This window comes from Fimicolochytrium jonesii (genome assembly GCF_025526975.1).
Source record: "Fimicolochytrium jonesii strain JEL569 chromosome Unknown EV422scaffold_2, whole genome shotgun sequence".
Classification (NCBI taxonomy): Eukaryota; Fungi; Chytridiomycota; class Chytridiomycetes; order Spizellomycetales; family Powellomycetaceae; genus Fimicolochytrium; species Fimicolochytrium jonesii.
In genome coordinates, this window is record NW_026515669.1 from 1497648 (window position 1) to 1522341 (window position 24694).

General features: G+C 51.5%; 7 protein-coding genes across 7 annotated transcripts; 3 read left to right on the top strand and 4 right to left on the bottom strand.

The window, feature by feature from the left end:
* Positions 1-1752: 1752 nt before the first annotated feature.
* Positions 1753-5507, bottom strand: EV422DRAFT_503410 (P-loop containing nucleoside triphosphate hydrolase protein; the record flags this gene model as incomplete). Its single annotated transcript, XM_053068336.1, has 7 exons — positions 1753-1998; positions 2070-2668; positions 2739-2843; positions 3442-4671; positions 4786-4967; positions 5006-5206; positions 5446-5507. 7 exons carry the CDS (start codon positions 5505-5507, stop codon positions 1753-1755), a joined length of 2625 nt encoding a protein of 874 aa, XP_052929555.1.
* Positions 5508-6137: 630 nt separating this feature from the next.
* EV422DRAFT_515254 (uncharacterized protein) lies at positions 6138-7415 on the bottom strand (the record flags this gene model as incomplete). The annotated part of the gene is made up of 2 exons (XM_053069314.1): positions 7158-7415; positions 6138-7032 (listed from the first exon to the last, which is right to left on the bottom strand). The coding sequence occupies exons 1-2, from the start codon at positions 7390-7392 to the stop codon at positions 6140-6142; spliced, it is 1128 nt and encodes a 375-aa protein (XP_052929556.1). The 5' UTR covers positions 7393-7415.
* Positions 7416-8127: 712 nt separating this feature from the next.
* On the top strand, positions 8128-10339 carry EV422DRAFT_153126 (uncharacterized protein). The gene is made up of 7 exons (XM_053064899.1): positions 8128-8413; positions 8550-8752; positions 8821-8910; positions 8971-9180; positions 9253-9509; positions 9582-9826; positions 9890-10339. Exons 1-7 carry the CDS (start codon positions 8299-8301, stop codon positions 9910-9912), a joined length of 1143 nt encoding a protein of 380 aa, XP_052929557.1. The 5' UTR covers positions 8128-8298; the 3' UTR covers positions 9913-10339.
* Positions 10340-10674: 335 nt separating this feature from the next.
* On the top strand, positions 10675-11949 carry EV422DRAFT_152365 (uncharacterized protein). Its single transcript, XM_053064897.1, has one exon. It carries the CDS (start codon positions 10766-10768, stop codon positions 11702-11704), a length of 939 nt encoding a protein of 312 aa, XP_052929558.1. The 5' UTR covers positions 10675-10765; the 3' UTR covers positions 11705-11949.
* EV422DRAFT_152582 (uncharacterized protein) lies at positions 11883-13020 on the top strand. Its single transcript, XM_053064898.1, has 4 exons — positions 11883-11979; positions 12074-12126; positions 12195-12632; positions 12690-13020. Exons 3-4 carry the CDS (start codon positions 12195-12197, stop codon positions 12780-12782), a joined length of 531 nt encoding a protein of 176 aa, XP_052929559.1. The 5' UTR covers positions 11883-11979; positions 12074-12126; the 3' UTR covers positions 12783-13020.
* A 994-nt stretch (positions 13021-14014) lies between these two features.
* Positions 14015-15362, bottom strand: EV422DRAFT_503413 (uncharacterized protein; the record flags this gene model as incomplete). Its single annotated transcript, XM_053068337.1, has 6 exons — positions 14015-14232; positions 14515-14555; positions 14611-14893; positions 14953-15060; positions 15118-15295; positions 15321-15362. The coding sequence occupies 6 exons, from the start codon at positions 15360-15362 to the stop codon at positions 14015-14017; spliced, it is 870 nt and encodes a 289-aa protein (XP_052929560.1).
* A 1084-nt stretch (positions 15363-16446) lies between these two features.
* On the bottom strand, positions 16447-24629 carry EV422DRAFT_563897 (adenylate and guanylate cyclase catalytic domain-containing protein; the record flags this gene model as incomplete). Its single annotated transcript, XM_053072131.1, has 17 exons — positions 16447-16740; positions 16804-16841; positions 16910-16973; positions 17044-17124; positions 17192-17310; positions 17384-18334; positions 18417-18860; positions 18946-19174; positions 19235-19300; positions 19360-19399; positions 19476-19951; positions 20014-20379; positions 20446-21657; positions 21736-22011; positions 22080-22484; positions 24164-24358; positions 24444-24629. The coding sequence occupies 17 exons, from the start codon at positions 24627-24629 to the stop codon at positions 16447-16449; spliced, it is 5442 nt and encodes a 1813-aa protein (XP_052929561.1).
* Between the last annotated feature and the right edge of the window lie 65 nt (positions 24630-24694).

Here is a 24694-nt window from a genome sequence, read left to right on the forward strand (position 1 = left end):
GCTTCGAAGCAAGGGTGTTCACCGCAAGACGAGTTGGCACAATGGGCCCAGTAGGAAGAGAAGATGTTGGAGCCTACATAGTTCTTATATTCATCCCGTTCGCCGATGTTCCACTGAACTATGTTGTCAAGGGAGGTTACTAGTGGTAAGGGCCCCTCCATCCCCTCATCCTGCATAAGCGCCCGTAAGGTGTCGTCGAGCGTCACGAATGAGTCGGTGATGAGGTCTCGTTCGGTTGCGTATGTCGTGAGGGCGGCCAAGGCTTCCCTCTCTGTGATGGTGCTATTGTGTGGTATACGGAGGAAGTCGCAGAACGCAGGTGACAAGAAACAAGGAGCGGCGGATAACGATGGGTGAGGATCCACTCGAAAAACACGTGGCGAAGAGGGGTTGGGTTGAGCCAGACTTCCATCAGTTCGATGCTGCTCATACGAACGCAGCGACGACTGATCATTTGAGTAAAAAGTAAGTCGAATCGTCGTATTTTCGCCTTGAACGCCTGGCAACGGTGTGTTTGAAGGATGTTGATTCGAGTCTCAAAGGGGAGATCGGCGTAGCTGGTCATCTTCGGATTCTTCTCAATGGCTGGAGGGTCAGCGGTTGCGTTGATATGCTAACCCCCCCCCCCCCTCCTATTGCGGGTACAGATCGTGGAAAAAGCATGGGGATCTATCAACCACGAAAAAAGGATTCCGTCAGTGTGGAGAAGTGGCGCGCGTTACAAGCCAAGTTACCGAAGATCGAGGCGCATTACATCTACTTCCTCAATAAGCTTTCCCCTTACCTCTTGTCTCGCATCAAAAAGCGGGCAAAGGAACTACGCGTGCCCAGCATTTCACAAGCGGAATTCGGCAACCTCGTTGCAGACGACTCCTTCGCCAGCAATATCACCGCCACATGGGACGACTTTGCCAATAAATTCCACCGCGATAACGACACATCGAAACTCACATATGGAATCTGGTTCCCGGTCTCGAACACAACGGGCAAGCTGAAAAGCAAAGCGGATGGATTTGCCTGTCATGGTGGAGTCTTTGTGAATGCAGACTATCGTGTATACGTGGACTTTGATGCGTGCGATGGCGTTGTCGAAATCGTTTGGCGAGGGCCTGAGGATGCACACGCAACCACGTCGTCCGTCAGAGGCCAAGACTCGAATCGCCTCGGGACCTCCGTTCAAATCAACGAGAAGCTGGCAAAATGAGTCGAACGGTTGTTGCGGGAGGAGGGTGTCGTTGCTGCCGGGCGCGTCCTTGGGCTTGCTGAGTCTTTAGAACGATTGCAGACATTAGAACGATTGCGCTGACCCATTCTGATTTGTACCGAATACCATAAACTCTACATATATAAAGTATGTGCGTTTTGAGAACGGTACGCCGGTCGTAGTGTTTTTACACCTACAAGTCGTATTTTTTACAGCAAAATCCGGGCCTGGGGAACCGACGACCTAAAAGGTCCGAACGTTTCCCCGACAAGCAAATGATGTGAAAACAGATAGATCAGAACAGTTGATCAACGGCCAAATTGGCCCGAATGTGCGGAGAAAAGGGAGTAAAAGCGATTGAGTGAAGTGAGCACGACGACCTAAAAGGTCCGAGCGGTGCGCAGAAAAGGGAGGTGAGAGTGCACAGTTCGAATAGGAAAAAATAGAACCGACGACCTAAAAGGTCCGAGCGGTTGTCTCTTGTCGACGCTTACTCGATGGTGTTTGGTGTTATTTTGTGTTTGGTGTATTAGTTTGGTGTTTGGTTGTCAAGCGGTGGCACGAGTTGCCGTTGCGGTTGCAGAACTGGTAGGATGGTTCCGCATTCTTTGCACTTCTTGCCATGTTGGGTGTGGCAGGTAATCTGACATCGTCCGTCCGGATGGCGGTTCCGGCAGAACAGTACATGTGGAGATCACCCTTTTCTTGGTTTCGCCCCTGATCATGCCTGAGTGGTACAAGACAACTCCCTGCGGTTTCTGTGGGATGAAGCTATTTTTGTCAATGACGACGTCCTGTTGGGAGGGACGGCAGAAATGGTGGTCGGTAAGTGTGCAGAGATGACGCTGAATCATTAAGATCTCACTGTAGTCTTCAAGTGGACAGTGGTGAAGAACGTGTCAGTGTCCGGTTTGACCGCTAGTTGCGTCTCAAAGCCTCTCGCAAGTGCCTGGAGAATGAGCTTGCGCTTGTTCGGCGTCGTGATTGATGTGCCATCATCGGTGTTGAGGCCGGCCTCCTTACAGGCTATCAACAACCGACCACTCAAGTGCTCTGCGAGTTTTAATGATGGCATGTTGATGAACCCCGATCGGCACCACGTCTGTCGAAGTGGGACATGGACTTTCCTATACGCAGCCAACACGTTAAGGAGTGCGAAGTGATCGCTCGTGTCGTCGATGAACTTCCGGCCTTGAGGGCCCGAGCCCCATACTTGCAGGGCTTCACCACGCTCAAGCGGATCATTTGGCCATTGCAGGACCGAGGCGCGCTGTTGCAATATTGCCGCCAGATCGCACATATGTCGTCCCACGCCCTTATCACAAGCGTGCCAAAGAGCAGTCGCCAGTTGAGGGTCAATGGGGAGTCTTGCCACCACAGCACCGACACGAGTGAGTTCCCCTGTCTCCTTCAGGACACCGATGCGTGTCAAAACATCGTTCCCGAGTTTCCATGATTCCGGCACTGTGCAGTGACAGGTATAAGGACAATTCCCTGGAAGGACCCAGATCTGTAAGAATGCTATACAACTCACCAGGTTGCTTGAACCAGGGCCAAGGAGCATCCCCCGCAACCCCGCGGTATCCGAATCCTCTGACGCAAAGGACAGCCGATTCGAGTCGCACTTGTTTGACCTCCGCTAAAGATATGTCAAGGAAGGGGCCAGAGATGTTATGAATGGGCGGAGCCGATGGAAATAGAGGCGACTTGTGGTGCAGGTTGTTGACAGGTAATGGTATTCAGACCGGAACAAGAACTAGAACAAGACTAGGAAGAACTGGTGTTGATCTGCTGGGGGATCAGGAAGTGGGGAGCTCAGGGGAGGCGGCTATTTATGTTTTTCTGGGAAGGCTGGGGAAGCGTGGGGAAGCAGAAGGGTACGGAATGAGAGGGAAGCCAAGAGAAGCGCCAAGGGTGGGGAAGCATAGAAACAGAAGACTGGGGATGGGGTGGCTACGCTGAGGCTGTGGGCGGGTACGTGGGGAAGTATGGAGAAGGGTTTGTAAGCGCCGAGTGTTGGGAGGTGTGGCTACGTGCGGCTGCGTGGAGAAATGAAGGCAGTGGCAGGTGTGGGGTAGCGCAGCTGCGTGCGGCTGCGAGGTTTGGCAGATGTCAGGTTTTGACAGGGAATTGACATTGACTGACTGTTGGGATGCTGTCATGAGGTAAGCGCATGGTATGGACGCGGCGTCCATAACAAGAGAAGTCTGCCATGCTGAAGCATGGCCAGTAGGCACCGGGACCAGTGCGACCAGTTCTTCCCGCGCGTTGTTCTGCATCCGCCCTGCTGATGAACTTGGTGCTAAGTTCGTGCAGGCCAGAGCGCGGGTCGAATACCATGATCTTGGCGGCACCGCAGTCAACCACATGGTCGATGCCCCCAACTGTGAGGGAGGTTTCCGCCACGTTTGTCGCCAAGACAACCTTCCTCTTTCCAGGCTGTGCTCCGATCACCCTTTGCTGCACTTCCGTAGGCATCCCGGCGTATAACTTGCCAAGTTTTACGTTTTCAGCGGGGTGGCCAGAGTATTCCATCCAGTTATCGAGATCGGCCTCCATGCGGTCAATGTCCTCACGTCCAGGTAGGAACACGAGGATACCTCCAGGAAGAGCTTGCGGTGGCCTAGGCTCGCCTTCCTGGTCGTTATCTTTGAACTTGAGTATTCTGATAACGTTTGCCAGGGCCCGGGCGTAATACGAGTCCTTCTCCGTCTTTTTCTTCGACAGGTCAAGACCCTCGTTATCATAGAGCCTCGCGATATTGTGGGGATCATGCCGTATCCGAACCACAGTTGCGCCGAAGAAATAGTCTTTGAACATGTCCAGTGCCCTCTGCATCGTCGCGCTCATTATCACGGTGATGAGAGGGTCTCCTCTATCCTTGCGCTTAGCGATTGCGAGTCTCAGTGTAGTCATGAGCATGTCCACGTGCAGGGTGCGGACATGGGCCTCATCAACCACAATTGCGGCATATTTCGAAAGGAGTGGGTCATTCTGGGCCTCGATGATGAGGATTTGCTCCGTAGCGAAGCAGAGCTTGGTGGTGCCCTTGGTGTAAGCGGTGTCAGGGCCCGTCTTGTAGCCCACCTCCTGGCCAACTGTCATGTCCATCACTTCTGTGACTCGATTGGCTGTCGCGATGGCCGCGACCACACGGGGTTGGCTGCACCCCGTAACCCTGCTTTCGCCCTTTTTAACGACACCGGCATCCCAGAGATACATAAGGATGAAATAGACGAACGCTGTCGTCTTTCCACTGCCCGTCGGACCCATCACTAGGAATTGAGTGATTCCCGCAGCCAGGTGCGCCAATAACTCATCCCTGTGATCGTAGGCTGGCAAGGTTTCCCAGCCCGATCGGGCCCGTGTGCGGTGGGTTGGGGTGTGCGGTTTCCCGTTGAATATGTTGGGCTCTTTCCTCTCCAGCATTTGCTGAGCTTCTGCGGTTGACATGCTGCTGCTGTTGCCTGGTAGTTGGTGTTGTTGTTATCGCTTGGTGGTTGGTGTGGTATGTGATTGGGGTTGGCGCTGGAGTTGAAGGTGATGTGCAGGAGTAGTAGGTAAGTGATGAGAGACCTCACAGTGAGAGATTTTCCCTTTGGGGGTGGTATAGGTAGGCTGTTGTGCGAAGCCGTCGCGTTTTTGAATATGTGAATCACGAAATATGTGATTCACAAAGTTATGCGCAAGCGCCTCCCATCCGTCCCCAAGCGCGTATACACCACAGTTGTTGGATCGACGATTCCAACGCGTTTCAGGAAAGCTACGAGGTGGATGGATGACGGATACGAAGGCACGTACTATACGTATAATATACTATACTCTCCCCCTATCACAACTAGGAGCTCGCATCTTTCGGCACAACCCCCTTCTGCACCCCCTTCTGCACCCCCTTCTGCACCTCCTCCTACGCCGACATCTCTGCACATCTCTGTTATCTGGTTGGTGGAATTAAGTACACGAGATTCGTGGGAGGCCATGATTGAAGGAAATTTGTACATTCTTAAAAAGAGGGAATGGGTGGTTTGAGGGGACGGAGGGTTTCGGGCTTCCGATGGACAAGTGAGCAAGAAGCGCTACAATGTGGTATGAGCGACTTGGTGTGGTATAGTTGGTGGGGTACATTCGCAACGACGATGCTGGTGATGGTATTTCGCAGGCATAATAGAAAGGCGGTAGCGTAGTAGCTGCATACGACCACAGACTTAAAATGGGCCAGGGAAAGACGACGCAGAACTCACGACGAGATCTTGAACTCTGCGGCAAGCAACACATGATCAGAGACGACGTTCGGATTTGGCATGGTATTTCACACACTCCAATCGCGTTCTCATCTTCTCCTCGCCGGTTGCATTATTGATTGACGGCGCTGAGAATCCGAAACGTTCCGTCTTCTCCTTGTTCCGACAAAGATATAATCGCAATTCTCCTGCACCGCATCATGCCAGGTGGTAAAGTACGTTGTGGGGTCAATGTAAGGGTGGTAGACGGAGGTGGGGCGGAAAGGACGGCGGACAACTTGAAGGAGCGGCTGGGAGGTGTCATTATTGTGTCGCCAGGGATTCAGCCGGTGGTGTGCCGGATCAAACGGTTGTAGGAAGGGATAGAACACCAGCCCAGCCAGCGGGCGTCGTCGTCTTCCTCATCCGATGATTCTGACGTGGAGTGTTTGGAAGGTGGGCGTCCACATCCGTTGCATCTCCGTCGGTGGACGTCCCGTCGTCACCGTTAGGAGCTCGAGAGCACGCCGTATCATGTGACATAATGCAGACGACTTCTCATCCGTGTCAGGGTGTCATGGAATGTCTGCCCGCGTTGAATTCACGAACCCGTTTTCTATATTTAGATTTTTCATCCTTTTTGAATCGTTTTGCACGCTGTAACACGCTTTTTATGTAGTACTGTAAAATGACACCAAAATCTATGATTTCAACCTTAACTCTTGCTGTCCTTGTCCTTGCCCACCTTGGCGAGTTTCTCGACGTTTAACAAAGCCTTCTCGAGTTGAGATGAGAGCGCCTCAACTCTGTCCCTCAGGGACGACACCCGCTCAGAGACATGTGGGGCGCGGACGTATAGGAGACGCCCGGCTTTTAACAGGCCCCATAAGCACGGAAAATTATAGCCACTCGCTGCGTTGATACGGCGAACGACCTCTCTCTCCAGCTCAGGGCTATACGCTTCTGTCAACGCCCAGCCAGCGAAAGCAACCAACTTCAGAACTTCCTGCGCCAGCCAATTGCCCATGGCCTTGCCTTTGCATTTGGGTATTTTTAGCGAGTGATATCGAAAGATTACAGACGCAAGTTGTATCTCTAACTGTTCCACTTTGTCTGGAATCCACTTCTTTAAGGTCGTCGCCTCAAAGACCACGTAATACGCCGAGCTTGCTTGGAGTGCTTGCTGGGCGGGGGTGCTGCCAAAAAGATCGTTGGACGATGAAGGGGGCGAGATTGGGACTGGATATGGCGCACTTGCCGCGCTGTTGAGCGAATTGATAGAGGTTTGCCATGTTGGGACACCAAAGGGTCGGAAATCTTCCGGGGCCGCAAGTCCACCATGCGCGGACCATGTTGGTGGCTTTGTGGCGTACATAAAAACATCTATCTCCCCAGAGGAAGTTCGCTGCAAACGCTTGGCATAATAGGCATCCAAGTGGCTCTGAACGTGGGAGGCGGGCAGCAAAGGTCGGCTAGCGTTAAAGTAGTCGTTCATGTCGCCAAAGCCGACAAGGAAAAAACGCCAGAGATTTCGTAGCACAATCCGTCGAGCTTCATTCTCAAAGCCAGCTGTCAGATCGGAGTGCACGGACGCGGCTTCCAAGTGGTCTGCGCGAAAAAAAAAGGCATTAACTTGACTGACCAGGTCGTGCACAGGACCTGCAGTTTGCTCTGTGGAAATTATTGCACAGCAAGGACCAGGAAACATTTCATGGACGCCGTGCTGAACTTACTTCGAGTTGCGTGCCGGGGATGAAGCAGGGTATATATATAAGTGCCCGCAACGAGACCCCATAAATCTGTTAGGTGTACCTGCTCCAGAGAGTAGAGCACCTCAGCGTCCCCGCCTGACTTATTCCATTCGTATGCAAGACTTTTTGTGAAGCCGTGGGCCTTTTGAATGCTCTCCAGCCAGGCCACAACAGCTTCATTGTTAGCGTCGGTAGGTAGTGCGGAGTCCTTGGGCATGTCGACTGCGGATTGTAACGATGGAGTAAAAGCAGCGGTCGTCGGGTTCTTATGGTCAAGGTCAGTGTTTGGAGTAGGGCTCCGTCCCGGACGCGTCCCATCCCGGACGTCCCGGTACCCGGTACCGGCCGGGCCGGGTGGCGGGCTGACACATATAAAGCCCGGCCCATCCCGGTCAGATCCCATGGGACGCCCGGGCCGGTACCCGGGCCGTGGTAAACCCGGCCCATCCCGGACGGGACGGACCCGTAGTTTGGAGGGGAGTATAACGTGTATTACTGTATGTATGGTTCTTTTTTTTTTTGTAGGCCAGTCACCGGGTGTGATTTTTGTTTTCTTTACCCGTTACCAAATTCTGGGCGGTTGAACTTGCTGATACCGACTGGCAGTACAGTCACTTCTTGTTTATTTCAACACCGTTGACCCTTGAAATAAGCGAAAGTTGAAATATCTGAAGTCCTCCTCATACTAAAGGGTATACAAACAGGTACGCAACTAAAACCTACGCTAAGCTGCACTCCCTAGGCTAACCCCATAACCTCCAACCCTTCCTCACTAAGAGTCTGGCGAGCAATGAACTCTTCAGTGTGCTCAAGCCTCGTGCTCTCAGTGTTGTCAAAGTCAATGTTACCCGAACCCTAACCCTAACCCTAACCCTCTGACCGTTAAAATAAGCGGAAGTTGAAGTAACCGGAATTGAAATAAACGAGACGTTACTGAAGTAGTAGGCTTGGGTTGAGGGATTCCCTTTTCTTTTTGTCCCCAAGTCGCCCCAATCCAATTTTTACCTTAACTTTACTTTGAGACTCGATTTTAGATTCACCTCCATTATTCCGATTACATTATTCTCCTGACCAACATGATGGCATACATCCCTCCACTCGCACCTGGCTTCTTCTCGTCAACATGGCACCGATACTACTCTACAATAGGAGATTGTTTACCCCTAACTTTTTCTGGTCAACTTGGTCCTCGAAGATGCCTTACGTTCCTTCCGTCACGAACAGTGACTGTCAACAAGGCAGGTCAAATTTCCTTTGTTTATCTATAGGGGCTCAGCCAAAATGGGGGCTCAGCCAAACTGTTGCCAATCCTTCTATGTTGATGTTCCTTCTCGCGACTGCGCTGGTGTTGATGGACACCTTGTTGAAGGACAGTCGACCAACTTGTAAGGCCGCCCGCATTGGACAAGCCAACCGCGCAACCCTCTCCCGCGAAGCCCCCCCAACAACCTTCTATATCCGTGACGCCAACGGCACCGACCTATTCATCTCCTGTCAGTTGGAAGCAAATCCTAAGCACAATGTCTGCCAAAGGACAGCCAGCCTACGAGCGCCAGCGGCGATCGCCGGTGGAGCGGGTAAGTGAAGTTGTTCTACATTCAGCACGTATCGCCAAAGTTTGGCTGTACACTCATCAATAAAATAGGCGCTGTTCCAACTTCTCTTCGCCATGACAAAAGGGGCAGAGTTTCCTCATTCGGTTTCGGTGCTGATCCAAGTTTTTGAGGATCTTCAGGTATCCGATGGTATCAATTCGAACCAAGTGAAAGGAAACATGATTAAGTTGTCGTTCCAGTTAATGGCATACTCGCTCAAGCATCATTTGGACGTTCCATACGCGCCACAATGGTTGGCGTCCATTTTACACCCGGCGGACTGGACGCGAGACAGCTGGGGAGTTTTCGTTCCGGTGTTCTGGCTTTGTTTCGCTGCTACGATGCTTACGACCGGCCTGATGGCATACGTCGCAGTGCAATTTCAAAGAGGATCGTTCAAATACGTTTGGGTCAGTCTCATCAAAAAAGGGGTTTTCTCGCGCGTATGCCCCTCCTCTTTGACTGATATGAACATCTCTTAGCCTCTTGCCCTTTTGCGCTATCTTTCCACTCTCCTGACTTCCTTGTTGTTTGAGCCTATGGTGACAATATTTCTCATTGCTCTGCAATGTATCGATTCTCCCGACGGCACCGGCAAAGTATTCTCCCAGTTTCGCACCGTTTCCTGTAATGGAGCCAACTTATCTGTACTTGCGCTTGGGGTGTTGGGCCTCGCCCTTCTCATCCCTCTCGGTCTCCTTATCACTTACGTTTTTGTTGAATGTTCACCGTCGAGCAAGTAAGTCTGACATATTTGGATCGCCGCGAGTCGCCTTGGGGACAATACTTACAGCATTCGGCGCTTCTGCAGGAACCCTCATGCAAAGGCGAACGGATATTGTGATCTGGTCTACCTGGTCGTAAAGGTACATTGTGAGGGCTTTCTTTTCTTTCTCGTTGCGTACTTGACCCTTTCCCTCCGTGCCAGGCATTGTTGGTCGTCATCGAGCACAACTCGACTGCTGACAAACCCTTGGTGGCTCAATTCTTCCTCCTTCCCATGCTGGTGTACTTTTACTGCCGTTATATGCCATATCTCTCTGAAGACTTTATGCGGTAAATTTTGTGTGTGCGCAAACCTGATTGTCTTCAAGTTACTGATTAATTCATATTGTACAGCCTGCGAGTCGGGATTTTCTTAGGGGCATTTCTATCCGCCATAATCAGCTACATCACATATCAGATAGGCGTCCACGATTCCCCGGCCCCGCTAGTGATGATCATTTTATCTGTCCCAATCGGGCTGGCCCTAGGGCGAGGACTTCTGATGTTTTCGAAGAACATCATTATCCGCCGGATTATGCGCAACTTGAAGATCAAGATGGAGCATGATTCTCAGGATGCAGAGAGTGGAAAGCTGGACCGTCCGAAGCGCCGTGGGTCGTTGATGAGATCGATGACAATAGATGAAAATAACGGAGTCGGAACAACTCCCCGACACAAAGGTTCAATCACCCTTGAGAATAGTTCCGGCAAGCTAACCGCACTCCATGCCGTGGGACATTTTCAAACGATAGCGGCAAGGAAGCTTGTGGAGCCGGCCCCTGTCTTCCATAGTGCTTTGGAGCCAGAAATTGCTTGTCGCTTTCTTCGGGGAGCTGTATGCGACTCTTCAGCGTTAGAGATCATGCATGCGGTGTTCCGTGAAGCGATCAGTCAATTCCCTACATCGGCGGTGAATCTTAGCTACACGTATTACCTTGCAACCTACGACCAAGGGAACCCCGCCGCGGCCATGCATTTGGAAGCCGCCAAAACTCTCTCGCCCCCGTTCGACGTTCGTTTCCGGATATTTGCGGAGGAGCGGGAGCATGAGCAGGAAACTCGAGCCGATGATCTCTCAACTAGGTTAGGCGAGTAATCCTCAAGTACGTCGGGCAAGGCTGTTCCTTACCAACTGCCGCTTCTCCCCACCACAGCGCTTTTGACGTGGCCAGCTATGTTGAATATAAAAGTCTCGAGCACCACGCAATAACATCGCACTTACGCTCTCTGATGTGTCTCAAAGTGTTCTGGCAAGGTCTCCTGTCCGACCAGGTCAACTCAAACACCGTCGCGGCATACCTGGACACCATGCACACGACACAAGGCAGTGCGTCATCCGCTTATAAGAAGTTGATAGAAAGATTTCCCTCATCCAAGCAGATTCTGCGTCTCTATGCGAAATACTTGCTCACAGTGGAAAACAATGCCGAGCTTTCTGCTCAACTCCTCAGTCAAGCAGAAGATATTGAGTTCCGTGAGCAAAGAGACGTTCGGCAGCGTCTCGAAGGACCTAATGGCATTCTACCCGCAGCCAATTCAGCAGGCTATCCCTCTCCACCCGCTGTCAACTATCCCGAAATCGCCGGATCTATGATGAGCGACAAGGGTACGACTGGGCGATTCCACCCAAGTCTCTCCAAGGTGATTGGCTCGACCGCCCACGAGTCCGTGGGCTTCGCCGGTGCTGCTTCGGGACGGAGCATGGAAATCTCGGACGATGAGGAGTCAGGCCGCGGGTACCAGAATGCCCGTGTGACACATTTTCCAGAAGAAGAGATCGAACCTCCGACGGCGAAAATAGCAAAAGTCTCGATCAAGCCTGAGGTTTCCAGCGCTGGGCTATCCTTAGCATCGTACAACGATGAAGCTGGAGGAGGACCAGAAGCGGAGGCCGTACCCCGTCACAAGGTTGGCGGGGCGCGCTCTACAACATCATCTGCCACATCCAACAAAGACATCCGAAAGATGAGGGCGGAGAAGATGCGCATGATGGAGAATCTCTCAACGCAAATTCGGCGTTATATTCTCTATGAGCGCTTGTGGCTTCTGGTTCTTTTGGGACTCATCATTGCGAACTACGACAGATCGCTGCAAATGTTTCAGGCCCCGGACACGTTTTTGAGCACTTTGCGAGTACGTACGGGACGTATGTTACAAATATGTTCGTAGCGATTACTAGTATCCCTCACTTCAGTCTCGTATTGTAGGAGGAAACGCGTGCGCGCAGGATATGCCTCTCGCAATCAATCCTAGTTCGGCAAATGTGGAGCGCTGGGAAGGCGGCCAGCAACAAAACTTTTCAGACTGCAAGAACGAGCTTGGCTGCCCAAGTCGATCGTCACACCCAAGTGGTGCTTCCGGTTTTATTTACCCAGGCCAACTCTTATCCAACCATCGTCACCGTTGTCCGCAACACTGAGGCAAGCTGGGGATCGGCGCGAGAGGTATTGGGGTTAAACCCGTACGAACTTGCCCGTCTCACGAAGACCAGCCTCGAACGCATTCTTCAATATGACTACACGCGTTTCGTCGACACAGCAACGATTGACCAGGATATAGAGATCCGATTCTGGTTCGATAATACCCTCGATGTATGAGCACGTCGTGTTCACCTTCTCCTTCTACTTCGACGTGAGGACTCACAACAGCCCATTTATAGATGTGCGATGCCTTTCACATGTTTACTGGCGATATGTACAAGGATTACAAAGCTCGCTCTTCCCAACAGACTATGATAATCGTTGGGTTGTTGGTGGTTGTGGTTGTGGTTCTCGTGGTTGCGGCCGTCCTTTTTTGGATGTCACTACACCACACCAAGGTTGAAGGCAGAAAATGGTTGAAAGTACTAAAGGGGATTCCGCGTTCTCATTTGCGCCATCTTACAATGGACCTTGAGGAAGAGATCGAAGAGCTTTTCGAACTCGAGGGCTTGGAAGATCGGGCGCAGACGGCGGCCACAAGGCATATGGAAACTCGTTTGTCCCATTGGCTGCTTCAAAGATACGCATCCGGATATGTAGTCTCAATCTTTGGATTGGCCGCATTGGCTGTGTGTCTGTTCGCTCCGCCATTGCTGTCGAGCTCGCAGATGGATGAGGTTCGTGATATGTGCGCCTCCTGTCTTATGACATGACTGACGAGCGCTTTGTCGCAGACGGCAACCTTGATTCTCGCTAGTAACCCGCGAAGATTTTACGGACAAGTAAGATTTTTGTGTAGCATTTCCATCAGCCCCGCAAAGCAATAACTGAATACATTTCTGCAGTCCATCAATTACCTAAGCCAGGTACCTCACTCTCTACTCCTGATCCAGTCTTCAGATGTTGACGCTTTGACGTAATGCCCCAATAGGAACTTGCAGCAAGCGACGCCAACACGTGGACGCCTTGGAAGTGAGAGCATTCGTCCCAATGCAGTCTTCTCGCGTTCTTTACTTGACTGCATTTGATTCACGTAGGGCACAAATCGAAGTTGAGAAACGGATTCAAACGTTGCGGGTATGTGTCCAGATTTTGCAGTCCTTCACATGCGCCGGCGGGGCATAGGTTGACAAGTCGGGTGCCGTACGGTCTAGACGTTGCACGAGATATGCATCAAAGGAGATGAGAATACCCCGTCGATATACGTTTTTCCTCAGCTCGACCCATATCTTCGGTGAGCAGACGAGTTCTCAGTGACAAGCGAGTCGCAGGGTATGGGATGACGGATGAATCTCTGACGCCCTTACGATTCAGCACGGGCGGCATCTGTTTGAGATCGACTGGTTGTGATAATCGGCCGTATAATGCTAGTTACGGTTTTACCAGGGATCTTGTAATGTCCGGAGCGACTTACCTCATCGATGTGCTGCTCATGGGGGTAGGAACTCGGGGGTGCGGAACTTGAATCTTGGACGGTGTAGTGACGGTAACCGCTTGTACACATTCTACCACAGGCGCGAAAGTACTTGGACACCAAAGACTTCACGGCGACCAATCCGGAACTGCGATTGGTCATGGCCATCGAGCCGGACATTGCGGACGGATTGGAAACCGTTGACGGACTTCTGCTCTCCATTGCTCGGGACGCTGCCGCCAAGTATCAAGCCATCGGACATGTGTTGTTCGCATTGACGTCGATATATTACGTCTGCTTCTGCGGCTACTTCCTGCTCCTCGTCATGAGGAACATCCAGGAGCAGATCAAGATGATGGTGCATGTTATTTTCTGGGTGCCACCCGAGATTGTCAGTGATGCTCCCAGGCTGCAGAACTTCATCGCAGCAGGAGGCATGGTTCACGTACCGGTCGAAAAACTTAAGGAAACCCCGGAGAAGAAGGCCTGAGATTGAGCGAAAGTCATTCGGAGAATTCGACGACAATCAGATAACATAGGAGACTCATACATATCATCCATTATACACATTGTATCGCCTTAAAAGTTAGTTCCTTACGGATCCCGTTTAGTTCGTTCCTTGCGGATTCGAAGTTGGCGGTACTGTCAAAACTCGCCGGTACCGTAGTGTAAAGATGCCGTTACCCAACAACGTGAAGCGAAATGCTGCCTCCGAAAGCCGAAAAACCCAATATCAACCCTGAGTTGGCTCATGATACCCTCGATCTTTGGGGACTCAACAACCCCCCTCAACCCGTCAACATCCAAACTCTTCCACCTCCCGCTCTCCATCCCATCCCTTATCCACTGAGCTGGATTGCACCCTTGTCCGGATTAGTCCTAGAGACAGCATCCATCCATTAGTCAGACTTTAACACTCTCGATATCCCATGCCTTATCTTTCGTTTATACTCTCTCGATGTCTCAACACTTGGTTACTCGCGCCTCTTCGGTTGTCAGACGGTTCCCTTTGTGTAAAGTAACTTGCCCATTTGTACGGTAAATTTATGCGCCCTTCACGCAACCATTGGACCAGTAGCGATGCTCGTTAGCCCAAGGGCGTACATCCCAGTCATAGTCACAGGCAATCTTTGCACAGAGCGTACATATCACGGGGCCGACACCAGGCAGAACGTTCTGTGAAGATCTACAAGGAGTGCAAAGGAAGGATGAGAGAGCAGGAAGTAAAAATATGGACATACCTTACGAACCAGCTTCTCACGTAGATGAGGATATCCAGAAGGGCCCTGCTGTCATCGCCGGCGGTATGGAAGACGTATGCGTTCAAGGGAAGGAGTTCCCCGACAACATGCCCGAGACTACGCAACGGGAACGCCATTGCTTCCGGATTTTCAAGATTGGTGACTTCCTCAAGTGGTCTGCCTTCTCTGGGAGGCCAGAGAAGTGCTGCTAATGGCAGCAGTTGCAAAAGTTCCACTGGTGGTCTGGGCACATCCTCTTCCGAAGGGTCTCGTCGCAGAAGTTCTTCGACCATGAGAAGAGAGTGATGTGGGTGTTGTCCAGGGTGTTGTCGGCAGTCGCACCCAAGTGGTTCAGGAAGACTTCCTCTGCTTCCCGAGCATTCCTTGGGTTCTGGTAGATATAGAGGTGGGAGACAGGTTCTTGGGGCGCGAGGCTGCCACCCATCCAACCTCATAAATCAGGGTGCTAGAGAGGGGTCCTTTTCCAAACTCGAAGTCGAAGGCAACCTCCAAGCTCTCCAAGCTGCCAGGCCCAGAACCGCGCAGAATTGCTGGCCATATAGTACCAGCCAACCGTTGGTGGGCGATGCCAGAGTGTGTTTCCAGGAATGATGCCATTCACATTGGAGAGTCTGGTAGGCGTTTTTCCATTGCACTCCTTGTTCGGCTCACTGTGGCTCCATTCCTAACGTGGGTGTACACAGACTTACCTTGCAGCCCGGCCAGACTCTCCAATGTGTAAGGTAGGGCATTGCGGACGGATTGGAAACCGTTGACGGACTTCTGCTCTACATTGCTCGGGACGCCTACCCGGCGCCGCCGGAGAGTGCCGCCGGAGCGCCATCGGCGCGACTGCGGGCGAGTATGATACGAGACCTTGGCACGGGTAGGAAGGAATGGTTAGTTTCTCCCAATCGCTGACACGTGGATCTCCAGCGCTCTGCATGCATATATAGCGGCGAACCGACGGGAAGGAACTTCGGGGTCTTTCGAGATGCCCTGTTCTGTGGATTCCGCCGGAGATATCAGCTCGACAACACCAACGTCAAGCTGAGCGAGAAAATGCTTTGTGAGACCTATTCATATCTGTCACGGCCTTTTCCTGCTCTTTTTCTGCTCCTAGCCATGGCCTTCTCTCAAGTGCGTTCTTCTCCCTGACTCGTACCGGCCATGATTGACCACCCCGAAGATGACTTTTTTTGATGCTGTCGTGAAGCGGAATGGCAAGATAAAAGAGTCTCGAAGGCATACAAACAATAGTAGTAAGTAGCGGAAGATTCCTTTTCCTCCTTTGTTCTTTTCACTCAGGGTCTTCGCTTGTCGATGATATCTTCTACAACTCATTCAGGTTGGCCACGTACTTCGATAGGTTCAGGAGGTTGTTCAACAGTACGTTGTGCAAAATGAAGACTTTACAGTCTTGATTCAGATGAGCGGTGGGTCCGGGTTGATATGTCTTCGCTCCGGTGTGCATGCATCGTGTGCTGGCTTTTCATTCCATTCACACCTTGAAGCTACCGTATAAGATGGATCTGAGCTACGGTTCACAAACGTCAGTAAAAACTTGTGGACGCCGTTGGGCGGCGAACGCGGCCTAATCTGCGTCCTTATGGGTCGACCCTACTTGAAATTGGATGAAGGTACGATAGTTGCCATACGATAGTTGCCATAATGTGATTTATGTAGTGGTCGAAGCAGAGAAGCAGCGGGTGCGTAATCCCCAAGTGAAAAAGCTATAAACACAGTTTGGAATGTCCTAAAATAAATCCTTCAAACTCATCCCAGCCCAGCTCATCCCTAACATCGTCGCGGGGAACTTCAGATGTTCTTGTCGCATCAGCTATCCTCGTGTGGCAAATGGAATTGCAAACTCTGCATCCCGAGTGCCGGGGACATTGATATTCGACGCTCCCGATCCCTTTTTCCTCCAACTTTTGCGTTCCTGCCAGTGAGGAAGTAGGTCTCCATCTCCCCTTTGCCTTTCACGTAGACTGTTCCACGGGGAGTGAACATAAAGCGTGTCTTTATGCGATCGTAGACGGCTTGCGTTACTTGAATGCTCTCGTCTACTCCTGTGGATTCCATCCGAGATGCCACATTTACAGTGTCGCCCCATACGTCGAAAGTGAACTAAGGAAAAGGAGCAAGTCATTAGAAACTATTTTCAGATTTGAATGATGGGATGTTCCTTACTGTTTTCGTGCCGATCAACCCACACACTGCAGGTCCGACTAGCGTAGATTCAGATACAAATCAGCAGACTGCTTTCAAAATACCAAGCGTCATGTAACGACCATACCGTGTATCCCGGTTCGTAAACCAAAACTTTGTCCAGATCGAGCATTGAACGCCCGTACCACATCCTATAGCATTAAAAAAATTTCCATGATGCGAGCACTCTTCGGCGCATAGCTGTGATGAATAACAACGTACCAGAAGATCTAATGCAAAGTCACACAAGCGTTCCAAATGATACTCCGGCACTTCCGCTATCGGCTCTGCCATTGCCATGTACTTGGTTCCTGTTCAGAGAGGATCAATTTCCGCAGGGAGTCGGGCCTTGTTCACAAATTCTCAAAACCTTGCCTATAGTTTTGATCTTTTCAACACTCCGCGTCCGCGCCAGCGCATCTATATCGCAGATAATGTCGTTGAGTGTCCAAATGTTCTCGATTTCCGTCGCGTCCGCCTGTGACACAACTGCGAGTTTCGAAACGTTTAGCGACATTTTGCGACATCAGTACCAAGAAAGTACTTCGACGTCACTACCCACCGTTGGAAATGAAGCAGAAGAGAATGGACACTTCCTCCTTGTCATCAGCGATACGGAGAGCTGGGTTGTCTTTGAGTCTTTGCACAACGTTTAGCGGCAGGATATTGAGAAGCATTCGCTCCGCCGCTGCCTGTGTCGACTTGGTTTCCGCATAGTCCCGTTCAGTCTGCAGCTTCACGTAGAAATTCATCCGACTGATAATATCAAAGGTTCTGTTGGCGCGAATCGCGACGGCGACGATTAAGCCCACTCCCGTTATAAGGTAGGTCTGGCTCTCTCGTGACGCAATGACAATGATATAAATGGCGGAGGCAATCAAGATGAATATGTTCAAGTAGAACATTCTTATCCCAGGATGCACAATGCACGTCACGAGTGTGAGCATCATGGCTCCGTTATGATAGACGATAACGCTAGGGTCCCATGATCCGAAGTGGATAGCGATGGTGATTAGCAGCAGAAACGCGAGAAGAATTGCTGATGTATTCGGCCGAAGCCAACCCCACTTGTCGGCAACTCTTGGGGCTTTGCCTGGCATTCGGGGAGATGCATCGCTTATCGATTGACGATCCGGTCTTTGCTGATCCAATATTCCCGCAACGTGCTCGCGACCATACTCTGGATTGGGGCGCCTCCCAATCTCTTCGGCTGAACTCATCCAAAGCGCGCTGCCTAGTCGGTCGCCCTTGTCCATTATAACGATAGTTTGTTGCCGAAGAGGTAAGTTGATTTGATGCAACACGATGATGATGGAAAGCATCACAAGACCGACAGCGCCTTCGATCGCAAATGTTGTGTGGCTCGATATAGATCGGAACACGGCGATGTGCATTCCCAGCAGGCAGAGGTAAAGGATGAAAACGACACAAGAGGATACGATGGTAGCACCTGGCCAATTTCGGACATGGCTGTCACGGTAGCTTTCTTCCATAGTTGGGTCACGAAACGTGCCTACCACAATTCCTGTCAGTTACCTTCATCCACACCAAGCCCCACTGTCCTATTCAGCGAGGAAGGGACGAGTAATGCTTACTTTGCCAAAACCTGATACTCCGCGCAAAGTTTTTCATCATTCCTCCGATGTTGTTTTTATTCCTCGTATGAGGAGAATGCCGCATTCCAGGCGCGCCTATCTCCGTAAACATAAGAGCTCCGGATGCTCCTATGGCTTGACGCACGGCAGCGGCCGTCACTGCCTCTCCACTGCCATCCCTTTTGCTTCTCCCTAGTGGGTCCAAACTTTCCCGCACTCTGAGCCGGGAGGCCAGCTGTTCCAGATTCTCGTCATTGCTCTCGAGGACAAGCATGTCATACGTCGGAATCTCCTTCCCGAAAGCCGTGATGGTTTGTGCAGGACTGAAAGAGAACGTCGAGTGATTATGAAGGAGGGCGTATGTAGCGTAAGAAAGATGCGGTATTCCTGGTTTGCCGCTTTGTTCGATATATGAGGCAATGTCTACGTCCTTTGACCAGATGTCTATCATCGGGACAAGAAAGATTTGCAAGATGTGAGATAACCATCTGGCTGATCTGCATAGAACGGCAGGTGCCGGGAATCATACCATATTTGAATTTCCACAGACCCATAACTCCCCCGATAACAGTTCCAGTATGTATCCCAATTCTCAATTTCAAAGTCCGTCCCACATGGGCGCTAATCCGTTTTGTTGTTGTGAGCATGATGAGCGCTACTGCACAAATCTTTTCGGCTTGATTTGCAATGTCTGCCTCGCTCGTCAACTGTTCTGGCACACCGCCAGCAACTTGTATGCAGTCACCAATGGTTTTTATCTGCAGAAATCCTAGTGTTAGGCAAATATAAGGTCCAATCGGATGTGAGTAGGTACTAACCGTTTCCAGTCCAAACTCGCTGACAACAGCATCGAACTCCGAGAATAATTCACTGAGAACCTCGACCTAAGAGCGGCAGAATGAACACCAAGCCCTCGGCAAAAACCCAACAAGAGCAAGCTCACCAGCGTGTCTGCAGTGATACTCGAAGAGAATTCGGTGAACCTTCGGAAAAGACAGGGGATGTTCATATTTTCGCAAGGCAGATAATGTACATAATTGCGGCGGATCCCATACATACCCGACCAAATCCGCAAACATGATAGTGACTCCATGTAATTCAAGGAAAGTTTCATGCGTGCTGAGAATCAGTCTGTCGGAAACTCTCCCTTGGAGATTATGCAGAGTCTCGATGACTTTAGCGGGTAAGATCATCGACAGAAGGTATTCGCTTTGCTCCCGTGCGGCAAACAGGCGCTCCTGATTCCGATAGGCGACCCGATACTTGATGAAGGCTTTCCGAAGATGTACCTCGCCAGCGTACCGGAAATATAGGCATACAATGGCGGTTCCAACATAGAGTAGGGCGCTTCCGATAATTCTTTCTGACGGTCCATCATCGTTGGAATGAGAGCCGACTTCAATTCCGACCTGACCCGCAGTGATGACGAAAAGAATCGCAGCAAGCTGATAAAACGGGATTGGACCGAACACGCTGACACAAGTCTGCACGAAGATGATACGGCTGACTGTGAACAGCTGGATGAATGTGAGGCCCTGTAGAGAAGGAAGGCTCGATCAGCTTCAATCAAGAAGGTTTGCGCTGAAGAGAAACACACCTCATCTTCCGGGCCATCTTCTGGAGAGAGGAACAAGGTTTGTGCGGAGACATTCAGGGCATTCAGCGCTTGCAGGATGCTGATGCTCCACATAAATCTGTACCACCAAGTCTCCCAGCTCATTCGCATGGTCCACATGAAACCGAAAAGGCATACTCCGGCGGTGATCATGCTTCCGATGTGGATAGTTGGCAGTGTGGTGGTGTAGAAGCACCATTCCAAGATTGCCCAACCAACATTGAAGATGCAAAGTAGACCTAAGGCACTTTGTTCGAAAGGCTTCATCCACAAATGGAATAGCCACACACGATAAAGGGACTCGACGGGTAGTGGAAAGAGTAGTCTCCAATCAGTCAATGGGCTCTCCTATTTATTAGAGGTCAGTGGAGATCCTTTTCAAGAAACAGGCAAAATCAAAGGAGTCAAACGCACGTGTAAAGGCTGAAAGAAGGCCTCGAGGATACCACGGGGCGGTTTCTTGACCATCTCGGGATGGGAATTAGCTTCCGATAGACCTTGGAAGGCGGGATGTGGCGACCCAGAGCCTTTCCGTGAGCCCCCTTGAAACCGAGCAAAAACCCTAGATGTCTTTCTTTCCGAGTTTGCCGCCGGCATATACTTTTCCGGGACCATCCCGCCGGTTTCGAAGTTCAGCGACGATGCGCTCAGATCCGGAGGTTCGACCCGGACTGGTGGCATCACAGGAGCGGTCGGGTTTCTGCTCAGAGAATGGTGAATCACGGGTAAGGAACCGGTATCCCAGGACTCGGGCGCCTTTTGCGTCTCAGTTCTACGAGCAGTATCGCATTCTGCCACATCCTTGTCAGCCCCATGCACTTGAGACGGGACAAGCATAACCTCTTGAGTCGTACAGTCGGTCTGATCGTTGGAAGCTGACAGGTCCCGTTTTGAAGTTAAGGGCCGCGGGCTTAAGGGCTCCCCTTTCCCTTCCAACCTCTTCGTACCCTCCGAAACCACCCGTCTTCGAAAGGTCTTCAAGGCCTCAGAGGATGGAATGCTTGTTAGCCGGTCGTTCGAGCTCTTTGTTTGCTGCTCCGATGAGCGTCCATTCCGACTGTCGCATGCCGCATCCGCACGTCTGCGATTGCTCCCCTTTGAAAGCGTTGGTGGCCCTGGGTCTACTTTTATCCCCACCATCTCCGGTTTGTCAAAGGGGACTGGAGGCGTGGAAGGGATGCTTCCGAACTCGGTGATCGGTCCAGGCCCAATGCTACCATGCGGAGATTGAGCGCCGCGGTTCGACGCAGCGGAGGTAGAAAAGTAGTCTTCAATCCGGTCATTCAACGGTCTGCTGTATTGAATGACAGACCCCGACGGTGTCAAGGCAGTAGGAAAGCGCCGCGACTGTCCATGAAATGGCACGTTCCGCTGTGTGCGGGCAAATAATCCTTGCATAGTGGAGTGCAAATAGTCGGTTGACGCCCCCGGGTCATACTTCGGCTCCTCCGGCTCTTTCCTTCCATCCAATAACAAGCTTTTCATTTGACGAAGAGAATTTGCTTCGGCATGGATTGTGGCAGTTCCATCTTGTGCAAATGGATCCTCTGGTGCACGTTTCGCAGCTTCGGCACTTCCCATTTGATTTGAGCTGCCCATCCATCGTTTTGACCGCTGTGCCTCTTTCTGCAATTGCGACGAACTCTCTCTCGAGATTTGTCGATCGCTGTGCTGACCGAATGTCGCACTGCGTGGCCGTTTTACCTGCTTACGCGGACTCGTGCGGTTGCCAGCAGACCCATCCTCCGAAACATCTGAGAGACCCGCCTCTTCGACGCTCTCAGCAGATGTTTCTTTCTTAGTGACCCATTGACCCGTCCGTATCAATCGTAGCCAAATCGATGAAGAAGGTGACAAGGCCACTCCTTGTCTGGTGGACGGTGGGGTTTCCCCGGCGGCTGGCATATCGATGGTCACATAGTCTACGTTGCCCATGTTCAGGGACGTGGGGACACTCGGTGTGCTGCTCGCAAGGTGCAACTACCGACAACAGAATCGAGTAAGCATCGGCGTTCTCACAAAGCAGCTGCGACCCTGACAGTACTTACCCTCGGGTCGGTTGCCATTGATACCGAAAGGCCGTCATCAGAACGTTCTTTCTTCTGCGTTGAGGATTCAATCGAGCTGGCCTTAACGGAGCCGGAGGAAGAAGCGCCAGGGCGCATCGCTCCACTTGAAAGCTGCGATGAAAACCGAGTTGAAGGCGACGGCAGCGCTTGGAAGGACGGGGTGGAATCAGAATGATCCTGAGACTGATTTATTGGTGGCACGCAGGAGGATGGCGATCTCGAGACTTCGCTGCGAATGGGCAACCCAAGCATGGAGGAATTCTCCCGGCGTGCCGCTTCTTTGACCTGCTGATCGTATAATGCCAATGCCTCGGGATCGATATCGATGATACTATCGTAATCGTCGCTGCCTTCCGTCAGTGGAATCTGCGATTCGTTGAGGAACTGGTTGAACGTTGGGTTACTTTCCACTTGGGACTCTGTCAGGAATTCGTTTAACGTCGGTTGAACTCTCTGGGCGCTACTGTCTGGCGATGCGGTCAATATCTCAGCCATCATCGGCCGGACTTGCGACGATCTCGGGCTCGTGCGTATGGATGTTGAAGAATTGTTGGCCTTCCCGCCATGACTCGGACCGGCCCACATCAAGACAACGGCGCACACGATGTATCCGTGGCCAAATATTCTGATGAAAGGCAATCTACTATTCCCGAAGAAGGTGACAGGTTTATTCCAGATGGGTGTATTATTGGCTCAATGCTTGCCTCGTTCGATCGGTCTGCCAGGATCGAGTAGCGAAACTAGGCCGGGCAGTACTTCCACAATAAGGCTTCACACCCGCTCTAGACACTCTACTCTGTGCAGAACCGCTTGGATGTTCCACGCCCCGTCAGTTTGGCAGAATTTGGAAGACTTGTAGCCTATGCTGTAAGCAAAAGCTTGTCCGATCAAACCCTCCGGGTTCGGCTGCTTCGAATGTTTGAGGCTGCCGGACAATGCGTTCATTCTGGAAGGCTGCCTGAATCATCCAGCTGCAAATGACCCGCCACTTGGGGCACATTCTCTCCACCTCTTAGTTCCCTCCATTCAAATAACGTAAACCATATCTTAACTGAATTAGAACCGGACTAATCCAAAAGGTGCTTTGGGTGGGATGAGGGGATCTCCCGTGGACCTTACATCGCAGCGTACCCGGTGAGTTACGCCTTTTTGACAGCGGCGCGGAGTTGATTACGTGATTGCCAATTTCTGACTTCTTGCTCCTCACAGACTTCATCTGGAGGAACCGCATTCCAAAGCACACCCCGGATCGACTAGTGTATGTGCCCAACATCAATGTCTTGAACTTCTTGTATGATCCGTAGGTTTTATACGGCTCACATAATATAAACTGTTATAATCGGAAATTCATCCTCCACGACGCCAACCGACGAAGAAGACGCTCGCAGAAGCACATCATTGTGGGCATACCTCAAACTTTATTGCTTATTTCGCAATGACAAGGCCCACACAATGCGAAGAAGGAAAGACTTATATTCGAAAGCACAGCAAAAATGATACAGTGAGAACGGCACTCCTTCAAATCATTGAACCATCTATAAGGGAAACTCGATGCTTCTCGCTCAAACGAGGGCAATCCCACCCTCCTCAGTAGCCGCCGGCTAAGCATAATGCTTAAAGCACATCACCGGAACACAAAAATAAGAAACACTCCTAAGCAAAACGAAATATTCACTACATCCAATCCGAGCTCCTTGTGGTACTCGTCACAGGCCCTCCGGGATGCGAGTGCGGTGGGGGTGAAACCTGACCGGCAGTAACACCCGAGGGCTGGACGGGTTGCGGTTGTACTCCCAACGGCAGGGTCTGGCCTACGTTGGACTGTAATGTACCGCCTACTATTCTGTTGTTATTGGGAGTCGCCTGCTGCTGCTGCTGTTGGCCTGCAAGCTGGAAGTCACATCGGCTTAGAACACGAGTAAGGGCGCGCAATTTACACTGAGATGTACTTACGTAGGCACTGGCATCTTCGGGATTGACAGGTTTAGGGCCTCTCTGAGGATCTCGCACAGGTGTCTGCACCGGAGCTCCTAGCACATCGCCACCGGCGGGTGGTATCATACCCGGCACAGGTACACCCTGATACGGATACGGCATGCCGGGCGGGACCTGACCTTGATTTCCGGGGTATGGTCCTCCATAATACCCAGGCGGCGCACCGTAATGCGGGATAGGAGGTCCAGGGTAAGGCTTTTCCATACCGTGAGCATGACTAGATCCGTGCTCCCCTCCGTGGGCTGTTGGGCTTGGGCGGACAGCTGGAAAAAATCGGATGACAAGGGGAAATGGCCGATAGCGTGAGAATTCTGTGTACACACACTTTCCAAAAGCAACGACGCTTACCTGCACCAGGAACTGAGGGATGATGACCGTAGTAGGGAACGTTTGCACCAGCGGCAGGGCCAGCCGCATGCTCCCCAGGAGGTTGCGCTGAAGCTGGAGCGGCCGCCCTGGGACTAGGGTCTTCATATCCATGAGAACTTCCGACGTAAGGTCCAGTTGCAGGTCCCGGGCCGGCCCCATAGCCATGATGACGGTAATCACGGTGGTGCCACTCCATCATCTGCCCGTCGTGCTCCCGAGAATTGTACATG

Bases quoted from the DNA above. Each gene is read 5' to 3' on its own strand.
- EV422DRAFT_153126 (XM_053064899.1), top strand. From the start codon at position 8,299: ATGGCACCGATACTACTCTACAATAGGAGATTGTTTACCCCTAACTTT. The intron at 8,911-8,970 runs GTATCCGATGGT...TTGTCGTTCCAG, and splicing joins AAGTTTTTGAGGATCTTCAG to TTAATGGCATACTCGCTCAA. The intron at 9,181-9,252 runs GTCAGTCTCATC...AACATCTCTTAG, and splicing joins GATCGTTCAAATACGTTTGG to CCTCTTGCCCTTTTGCGCTA.
- EV422DRAFT_152365 (XM_053064897.1), top strand. From the start codon at position 10,766: ATGTGTCTCAAAGTGTTCTGGCAAGGTCTCCTGTCCGACCAGGTCAAC.
- EV422DRAFT_152582 (XM_053064898.1), top strand. From the start codon at position 12,195: ATGTGCGATGCCTTTCACATGTTTACTGGCGATATGTACAAGGATTAC. The intron at 12,633-12,689 runs GTTCGTGATATG...GCTTTGTCGCAG, and splicing joins CGAGCTCGCAGATGGATGAG to ACGGCAACCTTGATTCTCGC.